We start from the raw sequence: 13,964 nt of genomic DNA, 5'->3' as shown, positions 1-13,964 counted from the left end.
AAGGAAAAAAACATGGTTCTGAAGAGGTATATCAGGTTGTTAAAATCTGTTTGTTCAGACATGAAGAAAGTCTCTTGAGATTGAGAAAGACAAGATGGGTGAGGTAATATCTTTTATTGAGCCAACTTTTGTTGGTGAGAGAGACAAGCTTACACAGAGCTCTTCTTTAGGTCTGGGGAACATATTCAGAGTGTCACAGCTAAATACAAGGTGGAACAGATTGTTTAGCATAAGTAGTTGCTTTGATTGGTCCCTTGAAATGTGTTAGGTGACCTGTTAACACCTCTCCAGTTGTAGTGGGGGAGAGAGATTGAGACAATAATTCTGCCACACTTCCTTCCTATTGGTATTTTACTGAACAGTCTCCTGCTTTAATCATCCTTTTTTAAAGGAGTAAAGTGTTCCTGTAATGTGGAATCCATTAAAAGTTATATTCTCACACATTGGGAAGGTGCCAAAGACTTGTGAACTTGCTAAGGGTGAAAAAACGTTGCAAAACGATTTTATGGGAAAGCTGCCTGGATGCTGTTAGTCTAAATTCTAAGTTTAGTTTGTAACAGCTGCTGTTCCATGGTTTTTTTTTAGATCACTTGTTTGTGCTTTATGTACAAGATATCTGGGCTTTTTGAAATGTAGTTTAAACAGAAGTCCTATTTTGAAGGATACTGTGTATAAAGAAAATACAAAAACTAAAACAGAACAGCATTGGATTAGGAAAAACTTATTGCAAGCGAACACTGGAGGACATTATGCATGCAGTGCTTGCTTTAATAGTTCTTTCAAAAACAGTGCCTTTTAAAATAGATATCTTTTATCTAGCATTTGAGTTAGCTTCATCACACTTACGAAAGTGAGAGACTAATGGCTTGAGTTTGGAATAGTGTGGGCAAACACTGTCTGAGCTTCTCCTAAGCCACTGCCAGTACTTTTTTTTTTCAGTTTTGACCTACAAGAATCTTACTCAGGGGTGTGCAAACTTTTTTTGGCCTGCGGGCCACATTGGGTAGGGAAGGTTGTGCCTCCCCAAACACCCTGGCCTCCGCCTCCTCCCACTTCCTGCCTCCTGGCTACCCCCCTCAGAACTCCCAACCCGTCCAACCCCCCCTGCTCCTTGTTCTCTGACCTCCCCCTCTTGAGACCCCTGCCTCTAACTCCCCCCCCAGGACTCCACCCCCTATCCAACCCCCCCTCCTTCTGTTCCCCTGACTGCCCCGACCTCTATCCACACCCCTGCCTCCTGACAGGCCCCTCCGGGACTCGCGCGCCTATCTAACCGCTCCCTGTCCCCTGACTGCCCCCCGGAGTCCCCTGCCCCTTATCCAACTCCCCCCCCTCCCGCACCCCCCTCCCCCCATACTCCCCGCCCCCTTACCATGCTGCTCGGAGCACCAGGACAGGCAGCCGTACCTCATGGCCGGAGCCAGCCACGCCACCACACTGCCCGGCAGGAGGTTGCAGCCATGCCGCCCAGAGCACTGGCGGCACAGCGAGCTGAGGCTGCGGGGGAGGAGGGACAGCAGGGGTAGGGCCAGGGTCTAGCCTCCCTGGCTGGGAGCTCAAGGGCCAGGCAGGAGGGTCCCGTTGGCACGACATGGCCCACGGGCCGTAGTTTGCCCACCTCTGGTCTTGCTTATTTCACTTTAGCACAACTGGCATTCTTTGCTCAAGTATGAACTGGGAAGAGCTGTTGTTGTGGGGAACATGAAGAAACCACCAAACTCACTTTTATTTGTGAACTAAGAATTTGAGCTCTGGTCTTGAGAGGTGAAAGGCACTAATCCACTATGCAATCTAGTCATTCTTTCCTTCCCCTTCTCGTAGTTCCAGATATTTACTTCTTTACAGACTACTTCAAAGTTTCCTACAACAGCTACTAGCCCACCAGAAAAATGTCACTTCAATCATGTTAATCTATTTAAAAACTAACTATTTTTATCAATGCCAATCTTACTGTCCTGAACTTGTCTCTTACAGCTATACTACTTTTCCTTCAAAGTAATTTTGTGACCAAGTTTCCATTATAAACCTGTTTTCAAAGGTGTATACATCAGCTTTAAAAAGACCAGCTCTTGCTTGAAACCTGGAATCCAGATTAGTGTGTTCTGGCTGCCATTGTTTTTGAAGCATTTAGTTCTCAAAGGCCTATCTGAGCCTTGTAGAGCAATAATTTTATCCTTAAAAACAAGCTTGTATAGCTTCCTTCATAGCTATGGGGGCTCCTTTCTTTAGGCTTCAAGGAATCCAAGATGGTGACCCAATATGGTGGTATATTCATTAATCTAAATGTTTGCATTGTTCAGACAGTTTTAAATGACATACCAAATACTAACGGAATAGTATCCCTTCAGTTCTAGTACTAAGTAGGTATCTAAAGGCACTTAGGGCCATATTCCGCTATAGTAGAAATCTGTATTTTAGTGCAGCTGTACATACACCAGGGCTGAATTTGCCCCATTGTATTTCCACTGTTGTGTTTTGGAACACAAACCTCTGTATGCTGGGGCCTGGAACAAGATTCCTCAGGTTATTGCATAAATGTGCAAACACTCACAGTGCTGTGGTTTAGCATATTACAATGATGCATATCCTATATTAGTTTAACACTGGCAAAAGCTAGATAGATTGTGACTTTAGGCACTTGTAACTGAAAATAGTCATTATTTCAACAGTAGATGTCACTCTGCCCCTTACCCAACAACATGGTAGTGATGGAATTGGGGGGGCCAGTAGAAACCACTTGCAGGCGTAAAGCTAGTTTTGCAGGCGGCAGTTCTAGATCTCCTGCACTGAACTGAGAGCATTGCTGGTGTGCCACTGCGAACTGCTGTGCTGGCTTTGCAGTTGCTGCACTAATGAACCTTCTGCAGGTTTTAACACTATTGTGGGAACTCAACAAATAAGTACAGTGCACAAAAACAGAATGATTAGATTTACAGTTTGCTTAGTCTGGATTCTGGAGCGAAGGCTTTTCACAAGGGGAGGGGGTAATCTGGTGCTTTCCAGGAATGCCCTTGATCCTACAAAAATCTGTTTCTACTTCTTGCTTATTTACCAAGGTGGCTGTAATCACCTCCCCACTTCTTCCATGCTACTAACATTCTTCTTTGTCTGCCCAGCTCATGCTGTCCTCTTGCCTTAGTAGATGTTGGTTCTTGTCTATAACTTCATCTCCTCTTGTCTTGAGTACTGCAACTCCTTCCTCTAGGGACTTTCCAAATACTAGCTCTTGAAACTGCAGCATATGGAGATGCATTACTACTTGCCGCCTTCTGTGTACAAGGAAATAATGACTCTGTCATTGTCCTCTTTAAACTTTGCTGTCTACTTCCTATGCAATTCAGAATAGGGGTTAAAAATTGCTCTCTATGGACTTGATTTTAATCTTCTTCTAGCCTGTCTGCTTGTCTAGCACACTGCTCTCATTCTGTCCCTCCAAACACCCTTGTCACCGTTGGCTCAAGAGCCTTCTCCTTTGTAAAAGCAACAAAGAATCCTGTGGCACCTTATAGACTAACAGACGTTCTGCAGCATGAGTTGGTGGTGGTATATTCCTTTCAGATGTCAGTCAGGTGCATCTCTGAAGAAGTATTCACCACCAATAAAGGTGCCACAGGTTGCTTTGTTGCTTTTAGAGACTACAGATCAGACCCCTCTGATACTTTTCCTTTGTAACATGTCATCTTGTATCAGCCTATGTGTAACCAGCTAACTGTCTTGCCCTCTCAGTTGTAAATAGTGTTAATCATTTTCAGCAGAAAACATCTTGTCACATTGATTGTATTATATAACTCTACAAAGGGCTTTAGATGCAGTTATATATAAGTTGCATTCTGCTTACTTTTAAAATATTTTTGTTTTGGTCGGTCAGTATTATGCAGGGAATATGCCTCTTCTCTCTACAGATGTCTAAGCACTTGTCATTAGTACTCGATCTGAACTGCAACTAAAATACTTTCCAGGGATCAAAAAACAAAACAAAACACTTTGCTCCTGTAAGGAAAAAATATTCATTAAATCCATCCAGATATTTTACTTTAAAAGATGTTACAGAATGCATAAAAGAAGTCTCTCAAGTTTAATTTGTGTAACACACGACACTGTGCTGTAAAAGTATTAATATAAACAAACATTGCTGTTTGATGTCATCCAATTACCAAAGCTAATTTTTCAGAGATGCACTGAGGTGTGTTATATCTTCAAGGAAAGCACATAGAAATGGGAGATCTGTTTTCTTTTTATTGGCCTGCAAAGTAAGAGCTTTCATGCTATATTCATCCCTGAGGGGAAGCAGCCCTCTTACACCAATGGACTCCATCAGAATTGCACCAGGGCTGAACATGGCCTTCACATTATGGGCAGGAAAAGTAAAGCAAGTGATTATTTAGAAACTGTTCCAACTGCTCTTTTATTCATGAACATAACATTCTTATGGTAATCTTTTTGTAAAATTTCCATGGAATTTATACATACTGTGCATATAATATAGCCAACTATGTCCTATAAGTCTGACAAATTTCAAAATATGGAGACTTAACCTTCACATTCACATTTTAAGTAATATGTGAAATCGAAGATCTCAGGCATTACTTCATATGTTGAACAAAGGATTTGGGGAAACTATATATAATCCCTCTGTAATAAAGTGTAAAATCTGTTCTGGATGAAGAAGTCTGAAGAATTCATTTCTTGCTCTTGATTAGACTCCTCCCAAGAGGGGGAATGTGTCCTAAAACATTCACCTATACAAGGTTATCCCATCCTATACTTCTCCAGACATGTGCCTCTTGATTTTCATTGCTGTGGCGGATAGGAATAATGGAATTGATCAGGAAGGTGAGGGGGTAATTTCTATTTGGCAGATGTCTAGCACAGGGACTGAAATTGACCATATACTTCTTGACACTAGTTGAAGGTCTAAACCTACTAGCCAGAGGTAGACATGAAATTTGAAGGCCAAACCAGCTAAATCAGCACCTTTGTGAGAGGTCCAGCCCCCTGACATCCCAGCTTTTATGGAGGATGCTGGGATTTCTACTGAAGCTTCTCTTGGGACCCTGTCTGATGGCTCTATTTTTCATATCTACCTCTACTAGCAAGCAGGAGGCTGTACTATAGAAGGGGGGGAGAATCTCTCAACTGGTGAGGAAAGCAATCTGCCACTCTAGCATTCCCCCCAGTAGTTAGTCTCCTTCCCCCTTGAATAACATTAGTGCTTATGTCTGCTTCTAGTCATAGCTTTTCCAAGCATTAGCAGCAACACAAAATTGGCATGAGTTCCACTGTCACCCACAGGATTATGGACAGTAGCACTGAAACAAGATCAGAGCCTTGTTAGTTTAACCAAGCAGGAACAGAGTTAAGCTAGCAGCAGCAGCAAAACCCAGAGAAGTTGCCATCTGCAGACCCTGGGTGACAACATTGCATCACTTTACAGTTGCTTCATAGTGTAGCTGTGTAACTGTAAGAAGAATCTTAGTATTTAAATTAATCTAAATGCTGAAGAAATGGATTTTTGTAAGCACTCATGCTTGCCATGTGGGCATTGGTTTCTCCCCCAAGCCCTAACCATGTATAGTTGATCACTTACTTGGGGGTATGTTTAAACAAAATACGCATTTTAACATTAACTGATGTGACTGTGGAGATCAGAAGCATTCTTTAGAATTAAGACTAAAATCCTTCAGTACTAAAATGGGCGTGTTTGGTTTTGGTGGTTTTTTAGTAGTCTTTCATCTGCATTCCCTTTCTTTAAAAAGTTATCTTTAGAAATCTTAACAGCTTTATTTTCTCTAGGAATGGGGCAGGCCTACATAACAGATTAGAGAGTGGTGAAGTGATATCCAGTAAGTTTTGCATATGCTTCTGTTTCAATAGGATACCCAAAGTGCGTGTTTTGGAGGATGAAGAAGGATCAAAAGAGATTGAGCTCTCTGATGACCCTTATGACTGTATTCGACTTAATGTGGAGAATGTACCCTGTATCATCACATTAAGCAAAGTAAGCCTGGAGAAGTTTGTGAATTATCTCTTTTAGCTTTTGACTCTTCTATAGACTTTGGCTACAAGAACTGACCTGCCATTATGGGTTGGGAGAAACCATCTTTTCTTTGATGACCAGAGCCATGAGATACCCCCATACTAAAAATAAGTTCTTGGCTTCCATCCTTGAGTTTATTTTTTGACTTGGGAGGTGGGGAAGGAAATCTTTGTGGAGCGAGTGTTCCATCTCCCTCTCAAGTTGTATGTCTTGGCATGGGAATCTGCAATAGCTAATCCTGCTGTATTCTTGGGCTGAAACAATTAACTATCCATCCATCAGCTGCTTGCTGATAGTGAAATGGACACTAGTATTGGCTTCTCTAATATGCTAACATAATATCCATTAGCCATTTAAAATGTTGGACACCTATTTGGTGAGCCACTGAAGAAACAGAAACTTTGTTGATGGAGCTAAGCTTATGCCTACCAACACCCTGCGAGATAGGTAAGCGTTATTGCTAGGGCCCTACCAAATTCGCGGTCCATTTTGATCAATTTCACACTCAAAGGATTTTAAAAAGAGTAAATTTCATGATTTCAGATATTTAAATCTGAAATTTCACAGTGTTGTGCCTATAGCAGTCCTGACCCAAAAAGGAGTTGTGAGAGGATCCCAAGGTTATTGTAGGGGGGGGTTATGGTACTGCTACCCTTACTTCTGTGCTGCTGCAGGTGGCAGCACGGCCTTCAGAGCTGGCCAGTTGGAGAGTGGCAGCTTCTGGCCGGGAGCCCAGCTTTGAAGGCAGAGTAGGGCCCGCAGTCAGCAGCCACCACTCTCCAACCACCCAGCTCTGAAGGCAGCGGAGCAGAATTAAGGGTGGACTTGGTCTGATATTGCCACCCTTCCTTCTGTGCTGCTGCTGGTGGCAGTGCTGCCTTCAGAACTGGGTCCCTGGCCAACAGCCACCACGCTCTGGCCATCCAGCTCTGAAGGCAGCAGAGAAGTACGGGTGGCAATACCACAATACCCCTAAAATAACCTTACAACCCCCCTGCAACTCCCTTTTGGGTCAGGACTCCCAATTTGAGAAACGCTGGTCTCCCCTGAGAACTCTGTATAGTATAGGGTAAAAGCACAAGACCAGATTTCATGGTCTGGAATGCATTTTTCATAGCTGTGAATTTGGTAGGGCCCTAATTATTGCCATCATTTTTTCAAATAGAGGGACTGAGACACAGAGAAGCTAAGTGACCTACAAACAGCAGGGACTCAGAGCAGGAAGCAGAACTTGTTCATAGCTGTTAGGTCTACTCTCCCTCTCAGTACCACTGTTTTCTTAAATTCTCTCTAAAGTAAATTGAGGGGGGGGGGGGTGAGAGAGAGAGAGATATCCCACTTAATTCACTGCTGCATCAGTTTGTTTTTTTATCTGCCCATTTTTCCAACCACACAGCAAGTGCCATAATATCAACTGTCCTCCTTGGCTTGGTCATGAGACAGCTTGCATGCCGTCATGCAAATTATTCTGTTTTCTAAGTGTTACATAAATAATAATAAAAGCTGTCACTAAGGCAGAGACTGAATCTCACCTCTCCTGAGCCTCAGACATGTGTAACTTTTGTGAATAAAATTCCACAGTTGGGGAAGGAAAAGAAGCCTTTGGGTGAAAAGTTGATCCCTTTTTTAAAATATATGTATAAAATTTTAAAGGAGCTTCTCACTATTGCCAGATGTTTATAACGTTAAACTAAATTCCATGTGGATGAATTAAGAGTCAGGATGTAGGTCAAGTGGCCAAAGGTGTGTGTTTGTCCTATGTACATAGTATGTTTATAAGCATGCACATACAATAACGTTGCACTGTCAGAAGTTACAATGTCCTATATCAAGGTGCTGTATTTAATGACTGACACAGCTGCAGTGACTTACATGAGCAAGACCAATGATCAAACAGTATTTATATTTCTTAGGATTGTAGCATACAGATAAACTGACAGGTTAATGGTTTGGTGGAATTACCTCCAGTGCTCTAATTCCGTCACCCAGTAAGTTCATAATTATCTGGACACAAAACAACTTTAAAAAATCCCAAAGTAAAATATGTCCTTGGTTCTGCAGATTGGTTGTAGGCATGTGGTTGATGCTACCCTTCAGGAAGAAGCTTGCTCTTTGGCCAGCCTGCTGCTTTCTGTTACCAACAGAGGTACCATTACGTGTATGAAGAAATTGGGGAACGGTAGTCTTGATCCAGAGAGTATCTTTGAGATGATGGAGGTAAGAAGTGCTGATGAGCGACTTCAGCTCACATAATGGACAAGTGGATCTTGAGCATATGAAAAATTGCAGTGTGGGCATAACTAAAGGGATACTGAAAACTTACTTAGGGGCAAAAAGTCACTTGTGAAAGGTCCCAGGCAGCTTCCAAGGAATCTGAAATTCCTATGGGAATGAATTTCACTTATGCAAACCATTTGGGATATCCCCTCTGACATTGCGATAATCTGGGTTTTCTTCTAAATAGTAGTGTCATACTAGCAAAGCTTCTTAAAAGTTAAGGTGACTAACATAATTTACAAATCCTGTATTTACTTCAGAAAGAACAAGTTTCAAGCCTGATAATTTCCCTTTGAAAGTCAAAACAAAACTTATTTAACATACAGCAGTTACCACACAACAGAACTGAATCTTGTTGTGAACTGGTACTTCACAGTACATAATCTTTAATTTGTATAACTTGTCTTCATGTAATTAACTTATTTAGCTAGTAATCGTTACAATCCTAGTACTTTACTTTTCACATTTTGTTGTAATATCTTTGTATCTGTCCTTTTTACTGATGTGAGCCTCTTCCCTTTCTATAAAAATATTTATAAAATGCTGTGGTAGCTGGCAACAGTTCAAGTTGACTTGGGAATTTCACTTTAAATCCTTCTTTAGGCCTCTCTCTGAAGCTTCCCTTTTGGTGTGAAATTTCTCATGCCCAGACTTGGCCTTAAAGTATGTACAAATGAGTTTTGTACACAAGCTTTGTATTTCATTTGCACTTGAATTCAAAATTGGATTTGTTTCTGAAACCCTTCACATTTGGCATAAAGGTGGCCCTTGTGAGAAATAGATCTAGGTGGGAAATGGTTTCCCCATCCTGTGAAAATTGGAGATTTCAAAAACCTTTCCCCTTTTGCATTGGGATGAAACGTACCTTTTTTGAAGCATTGGTGAGAAAGCAGAGAGACGCCAACTCCAGAATTAATAGCGTGGTGGCTAGGGCACGCGGCTGGGATGTAAGAGACTTGGGTTCAAGTCTATGCTCTGAATCAAGTAGAGCAGAGACTTGAACCTGGGTTTTCCACATCTAGGCAAGGGCTTTAACCACAAGGCTTTTAACTATACTGGGGGTTCTCTCTCCCAGTTCCATTCTGGACCTGAAATTATTGTCAAAACTAGTATGTTCCTACAAAACATTTATTTTGACAACTATGCGTTTTCCAGCAAAACAATGTTTTTTGTCAAATTCCTGATCAGCTGTAGTGAGGAATGCAGAAATTGGACCCAGGTTTGAAAACAACTGGTTAAAGTGGAAATGACATACTAAGCACACACAACACTTTACGTTCTCTTGATGTAATTTTAAAGCCTGGGTGTTAATCTACCACTGAGCTCCTGCTTGCTCTGGGAAAAGTCATTTCACTTCTGTGCCTTAGTCTACCCATTTGTAAAATAGTAATTTCTAGCCTGCCTCACAGGTGTGCTCTCAGGATCGGCGTTGGTATAGAGCTTTGTATGCACCAAGGGTCAGATATTTCAAAGGTATTTAGCACCTAATGATGGAGATAGGAGCCTAATGGGATTTTCAAAAACACACAAGCAGGTGAAGCACCTAACTCCCATTGAAAAAAGGCAATTAGGCACCTAACTTACTTAGGGCCAAAAGCTCCTAAATGGTACGGTACAAACAAGTATTGACTCCTGTGCAAGCCTAAGAGTTAAAACTTAACTCAGTAGCCCAGTATGTTATGTTGCCCCTCACCTATTTTAAAGAAATCTCTCCTCCTTAAGTGGTGATGTCGTTCACTGAAATAAACAAGAAAAGGCTTTCGGGGGAAGTAAAGAATTCTTTCTTTGGCTGGGGGTCTGACTGGTCTTGTTCCCAACACAGCAGCCTGTTTGGGGAACAGATGGAACAAACAAAGCCAAAAGCACAGGGTCTGTGAAATGGAACAGTTTCATAAGCCTTGCTTGACACTTCTATATCCTCCGGTGGATTGACTCCAGCCCAGAAAATGTTCAGCATTATCAGCCTTGGGGTGAACAGACATTCTAGCCAGTACATCACTTTTAGGAAAGCAGCGTAACGGTTCAGCTTTGGAAAGGTGCCATAGCTACCTCTTACTGGATTAAAGTTATCATAAGGGAGTCAGGCAGAAATAACTGAGATGCCAGTGGGCAAAATACAGGACCCATGCACCAAGCAAGGGTAAACGAACCTTGTGTTGGATATAGCTGGGCTAGATATCTGGTGTGGGAGTGGAGCAGAATACTTCATGATACCCCCTTGGGCTGCAAAGTTACCCCAGTCCATTGATTGTAACAACTTCTGCACCTTCCCTACATAGGGAGTTTTGGTCAGTGGATCCACATAGTCATATACCACCTCATCTCTCCCAAGCTTTTCCCAAATACTCTTCTTGAGGCTACAGAACAGTACTGCATGAGGAGGGGCTGGGGGAGTTGTAGTATCCTTCTCGGTGTCAAGTGTCAAGAAGTATGCACTTCTTGCATCCGAAGAACTGGGTATTCACCCACGAAAGCTCATGCTGCAAAACGTCTGTTAGTCTATAAGGTGCCACAGGATTCTTTGCTGCTTCTACAGTATCCTTCTCAATTGCCTGGCTCCTTGATCAGAGCATCTGCTTCATTTTATGGTTTCATGCCTCCATGTAGGCTTGGACTTACCCCCAATTAAATGGTAGGTAGTTTTATGGGTCTCTAGTTATAAAATGGAGGAGCAGCTTCCTTCAGACAACTTGGCTATAGTTTCTATTCAATACTCACAGCTTGAGCTGCCCATTGACCTTTTAAGGACAGTGAGCGAGGTTCCTCTCTGCTCAGGGAATCTGATCCTATGCCAGCCAGACCTAGGGGAAGTTCTGATCTACACCACTGCCGTAAGGTACCTAAGAGATGTTTGCCAGTAGAGGGTCAGTGCAGGCTCTCCTCCGACGTGTTTTCTCTTTCAGCATGTCCCTACGCTAGAGACATGGGGGAGGAAGCTGGTGCAGGAGTTGCTTCTACTGTGTTTATGCCATTGGAGAGTTCCCTGCTGCAAAAGAAATTTTCTGCGGGCCATTTACAGACCAAATCTAGCCTCTCTGAGGCTCCTGCCTGGCACAGAGGGGCAAGATCATACTAGGGATTCTGGCCCGCTGAGCTTTTTTTATGAATTGGAGCACTTGCCCCTGGTTTGAACAATTTTGCTTTAGAGTGTTTTTTCCCCAAAACTTTTGATCAAGTTAAGAGTCCCCCACATGCAGTTTATCTTAGTTCAAATATGTCATTTACAACAGCTGGTGTCTATTAATCATTAAGGGAAAAAATAGTTGACAGAAGGGGAAGTGTTCCACATAAATTCTCTTCCTGTTAGTAGGATGCCTCAGCTTTGTCTTGCCTTCTTTGCCTTACAGACAGGAAAACGGGTAGGCAAAATGTTGCACACTTCCCTACAGAAGATCTTAGACAAAGAAGAGAGTCTGGGGACAACACGACAGAAGGTTGGATTCCTAGGATGAGTTGTTTTACCAATGCAGATGTACATTTTCAAGTTATTTTTCAAAGCATGATCTTGTCAGTTTGTATGTGAAATAAAGGATATTTTTGGTTTTAATATTGTGTCCTAACCATGTTTAAGATACTTTTTAAATGCAGTTAGCAAAGCATAAGGAAAGTCTTAAATGAAAATACATTAATTTGAAATGCTTCATACTGCCTTCTGCTCTGTACCCAGGAATTGCACCAATCTAACAGTCAATACAGCTACCTTGCATGACACTCCTAAATTAGTTTTGGTGGCAATTTTTTTTTTCCATCGCTACAAAACACGAGCAGTTGCACACTGGAAGTCCACATTTGGCTGTAGAAGTTGCTTTATTCACTCTGCAGATAAAACAAATTGAAGTAATAGGGGATTATCTAATCAAAGAACGTTTGATTTCATGCATTAGTTTGAACTGGACATCTACCTCTGTGCTTATGAATAATAGCTGAGAAGTAAATTCCTAATTTGCATTTAAGACTAAAGTTAGTTTAACCTTTAGAGTCATATTTTCCCCCCTCTTCTAAAGTAAACAGAAGAGAAGTGTCAAATTCAGCTTCCAGCTGTGACTGGCTTTTCTCCTTTCTGCACCCCCATCCAAAGCTCCAAATATGAAATTGAGGTGAGAAGAGGGAGTTTAACTGCTGCTCTCCTCTGCACCAGGCAGCATGAACTTTTTTCTTGGACCCATCAGTTGTTACCTCTGTACAGTTGATGCAACGGTATAACTCCTGAAGAAGCAATGCTAGTCTCTCCTTGTACTGAACTACTTCCAGACCCTTGATCATTGTTGTTTCCCTTCTGTGAACCTTTTCCTGTTCCACTAGACAGGTATCTTGTTGAGATGAGGTAACCAGAGCTGGACACAATATTCAAGGTGTGGGTGCACCGTGGATTTATATAGTGACAAGATATCTTTCTATCCTGTTCCTAACATAGTGTTAACCTTTTTGACTGCTGCTGCACTTTGAGCAGAAGATTTCAGAGAACTATTGAACATGAGGCCAAGATTGTTTGTTTTTGGATGGTAAAAACTAATTTAGAACCCCTCACTGTATATGTGTAGCTGGGATTATTTTTTTCTGGTGTGCGTTACTTAGCACATAATGTTCAATTTCATCTGCCATTTTGTTGCCCATTCTCACCCAGTTTTGTGAGATCATTTTAACTTGCTACAGTCGTCTTATCTTGACTAACTTTGTATAGTGTGAAAACTTTGCATTTTACTCTTCACTTGACATCTAACATTCCTTGTCCCTACATGATGATCTCATAAAGCAGAATCTGCTCCAAAGTAGGTTTTGCAGGAAGTTAAGACATCAGTTCATAAGTTTTGATTTCACTCCTTAGCTGAAGTTGTCAAAACTCAGATGCATATAGGAGAGTAGATGCAGGATAAAATTGTACAGTACAACATAAGCCTTTAAGTCACAATAGTTTGAACAATGCATGTGCAGCTTCTGTTGGCAGACATAGCTAAAAGAATGAGATGTGCTGCATTCAACAGGGAGGAGAAAGAGAAGGCTGGAGGGAGAAGTTTAAATAAATAGTTTGAAGGAGCTGATTCTTTCAGCCAAAAGCATCCAGATGTTTGGAATGATCCTTTTGCATAAACATTGAGGCAAAGCCACTGCTGTCCGCCAGAAAGCAATTAACATGCTTTGGGGCATGTAATCCAAGTTGTTGTTTTTCCAGTTTCCATTATTTAAGCTTCCTAACATTTTTAGCTTGACATCTCACAACTCAGAATTAAGAACGGAAAGAGAGGTTTCTTTCCGTGGGTGTGGGCTGTAGGATCTTTTGCAGACCACTGTGTTTTGGGCTAAATTAGAAATCTTATCCATGTTTTCTAAATGATTAGAAAAAACATACTTTCAAATCTCCATGAATCCTTTTCCTACCCCCTCTCCCACTCCCATTGTTGGATAAGAGTTCATCTTAAAATAAATATAAATGCAGCCCTATCACCCATGCTGCCTCTTTGGTCCACTGAAATTCAGCTGTAAGAGAAGTTCTGGGAAGGTAAAAATTGAGGCCACCCAATGGGCTGAAGAACACAGGTTCAGTATAACATTCAGGCTTTCAGTACCTGATAGCAGAAGATTATAATAAGAAAAGTGACTTCTGCCAACACAAGACAAATATTTCATCTCATTGCTTTTCCTTGTGCTACAA

The 13,964-nt window shown here is 41.7% G+C and overlaps 1 protein-coding gene across 2 annotated transcripts in view; it reads left to right on the top strand.

Moving 5' to 3' along the window:
* Positions 1 to 11,861, top strand: part of EXOSC7 (exosome component 7) — a 34,569-nt gene extending 22,708 nt beyond the window's left edge. For both annotated transcript variants that reach the window (XM_039524750.1, XM_039524749.1), the window contains exons 6-8: positions 5,875 to 5,998; positions 8,099 to 8,254; positions 11,662 to 11,861. In XM_039524750.1, coding sequence (XP_039380684.1) covers positions 5,875 to 5,998; positions 8,099 to 8,254; positions 11,662 to 11,766 — 385 coding nt within the window. In that variant the 3' untranslated portion in view covers positions 11,767 to 11,861. The remainder of the gene's footprint in view (positions 1 to 5,874; positions 5,999 to 8,098; positions 8,255 to 11,661) is intronic.
* Positions 11,862 to 13,964: the final 2,103 nt, after the last annotated feature.

Source organism: Mauremys reevesii, linkage group 2, assembly GCF_016161935.1.
Source record: "Mauremys reevesii isolate NIE-2019 linkage group 2, ASM1616193v1, whole genome shotgun sequence".
Classification (NCBI taxonomy): Eukaryota; Metazoa; Chordata; order Testudines; family Geoemydidae; genus Mauremys; species Mauremys reevesii.
Note: the sequence above shows the minus strand (reverse complement) of the source record. Positions and strands in the feature narration are given on the sequence as shown.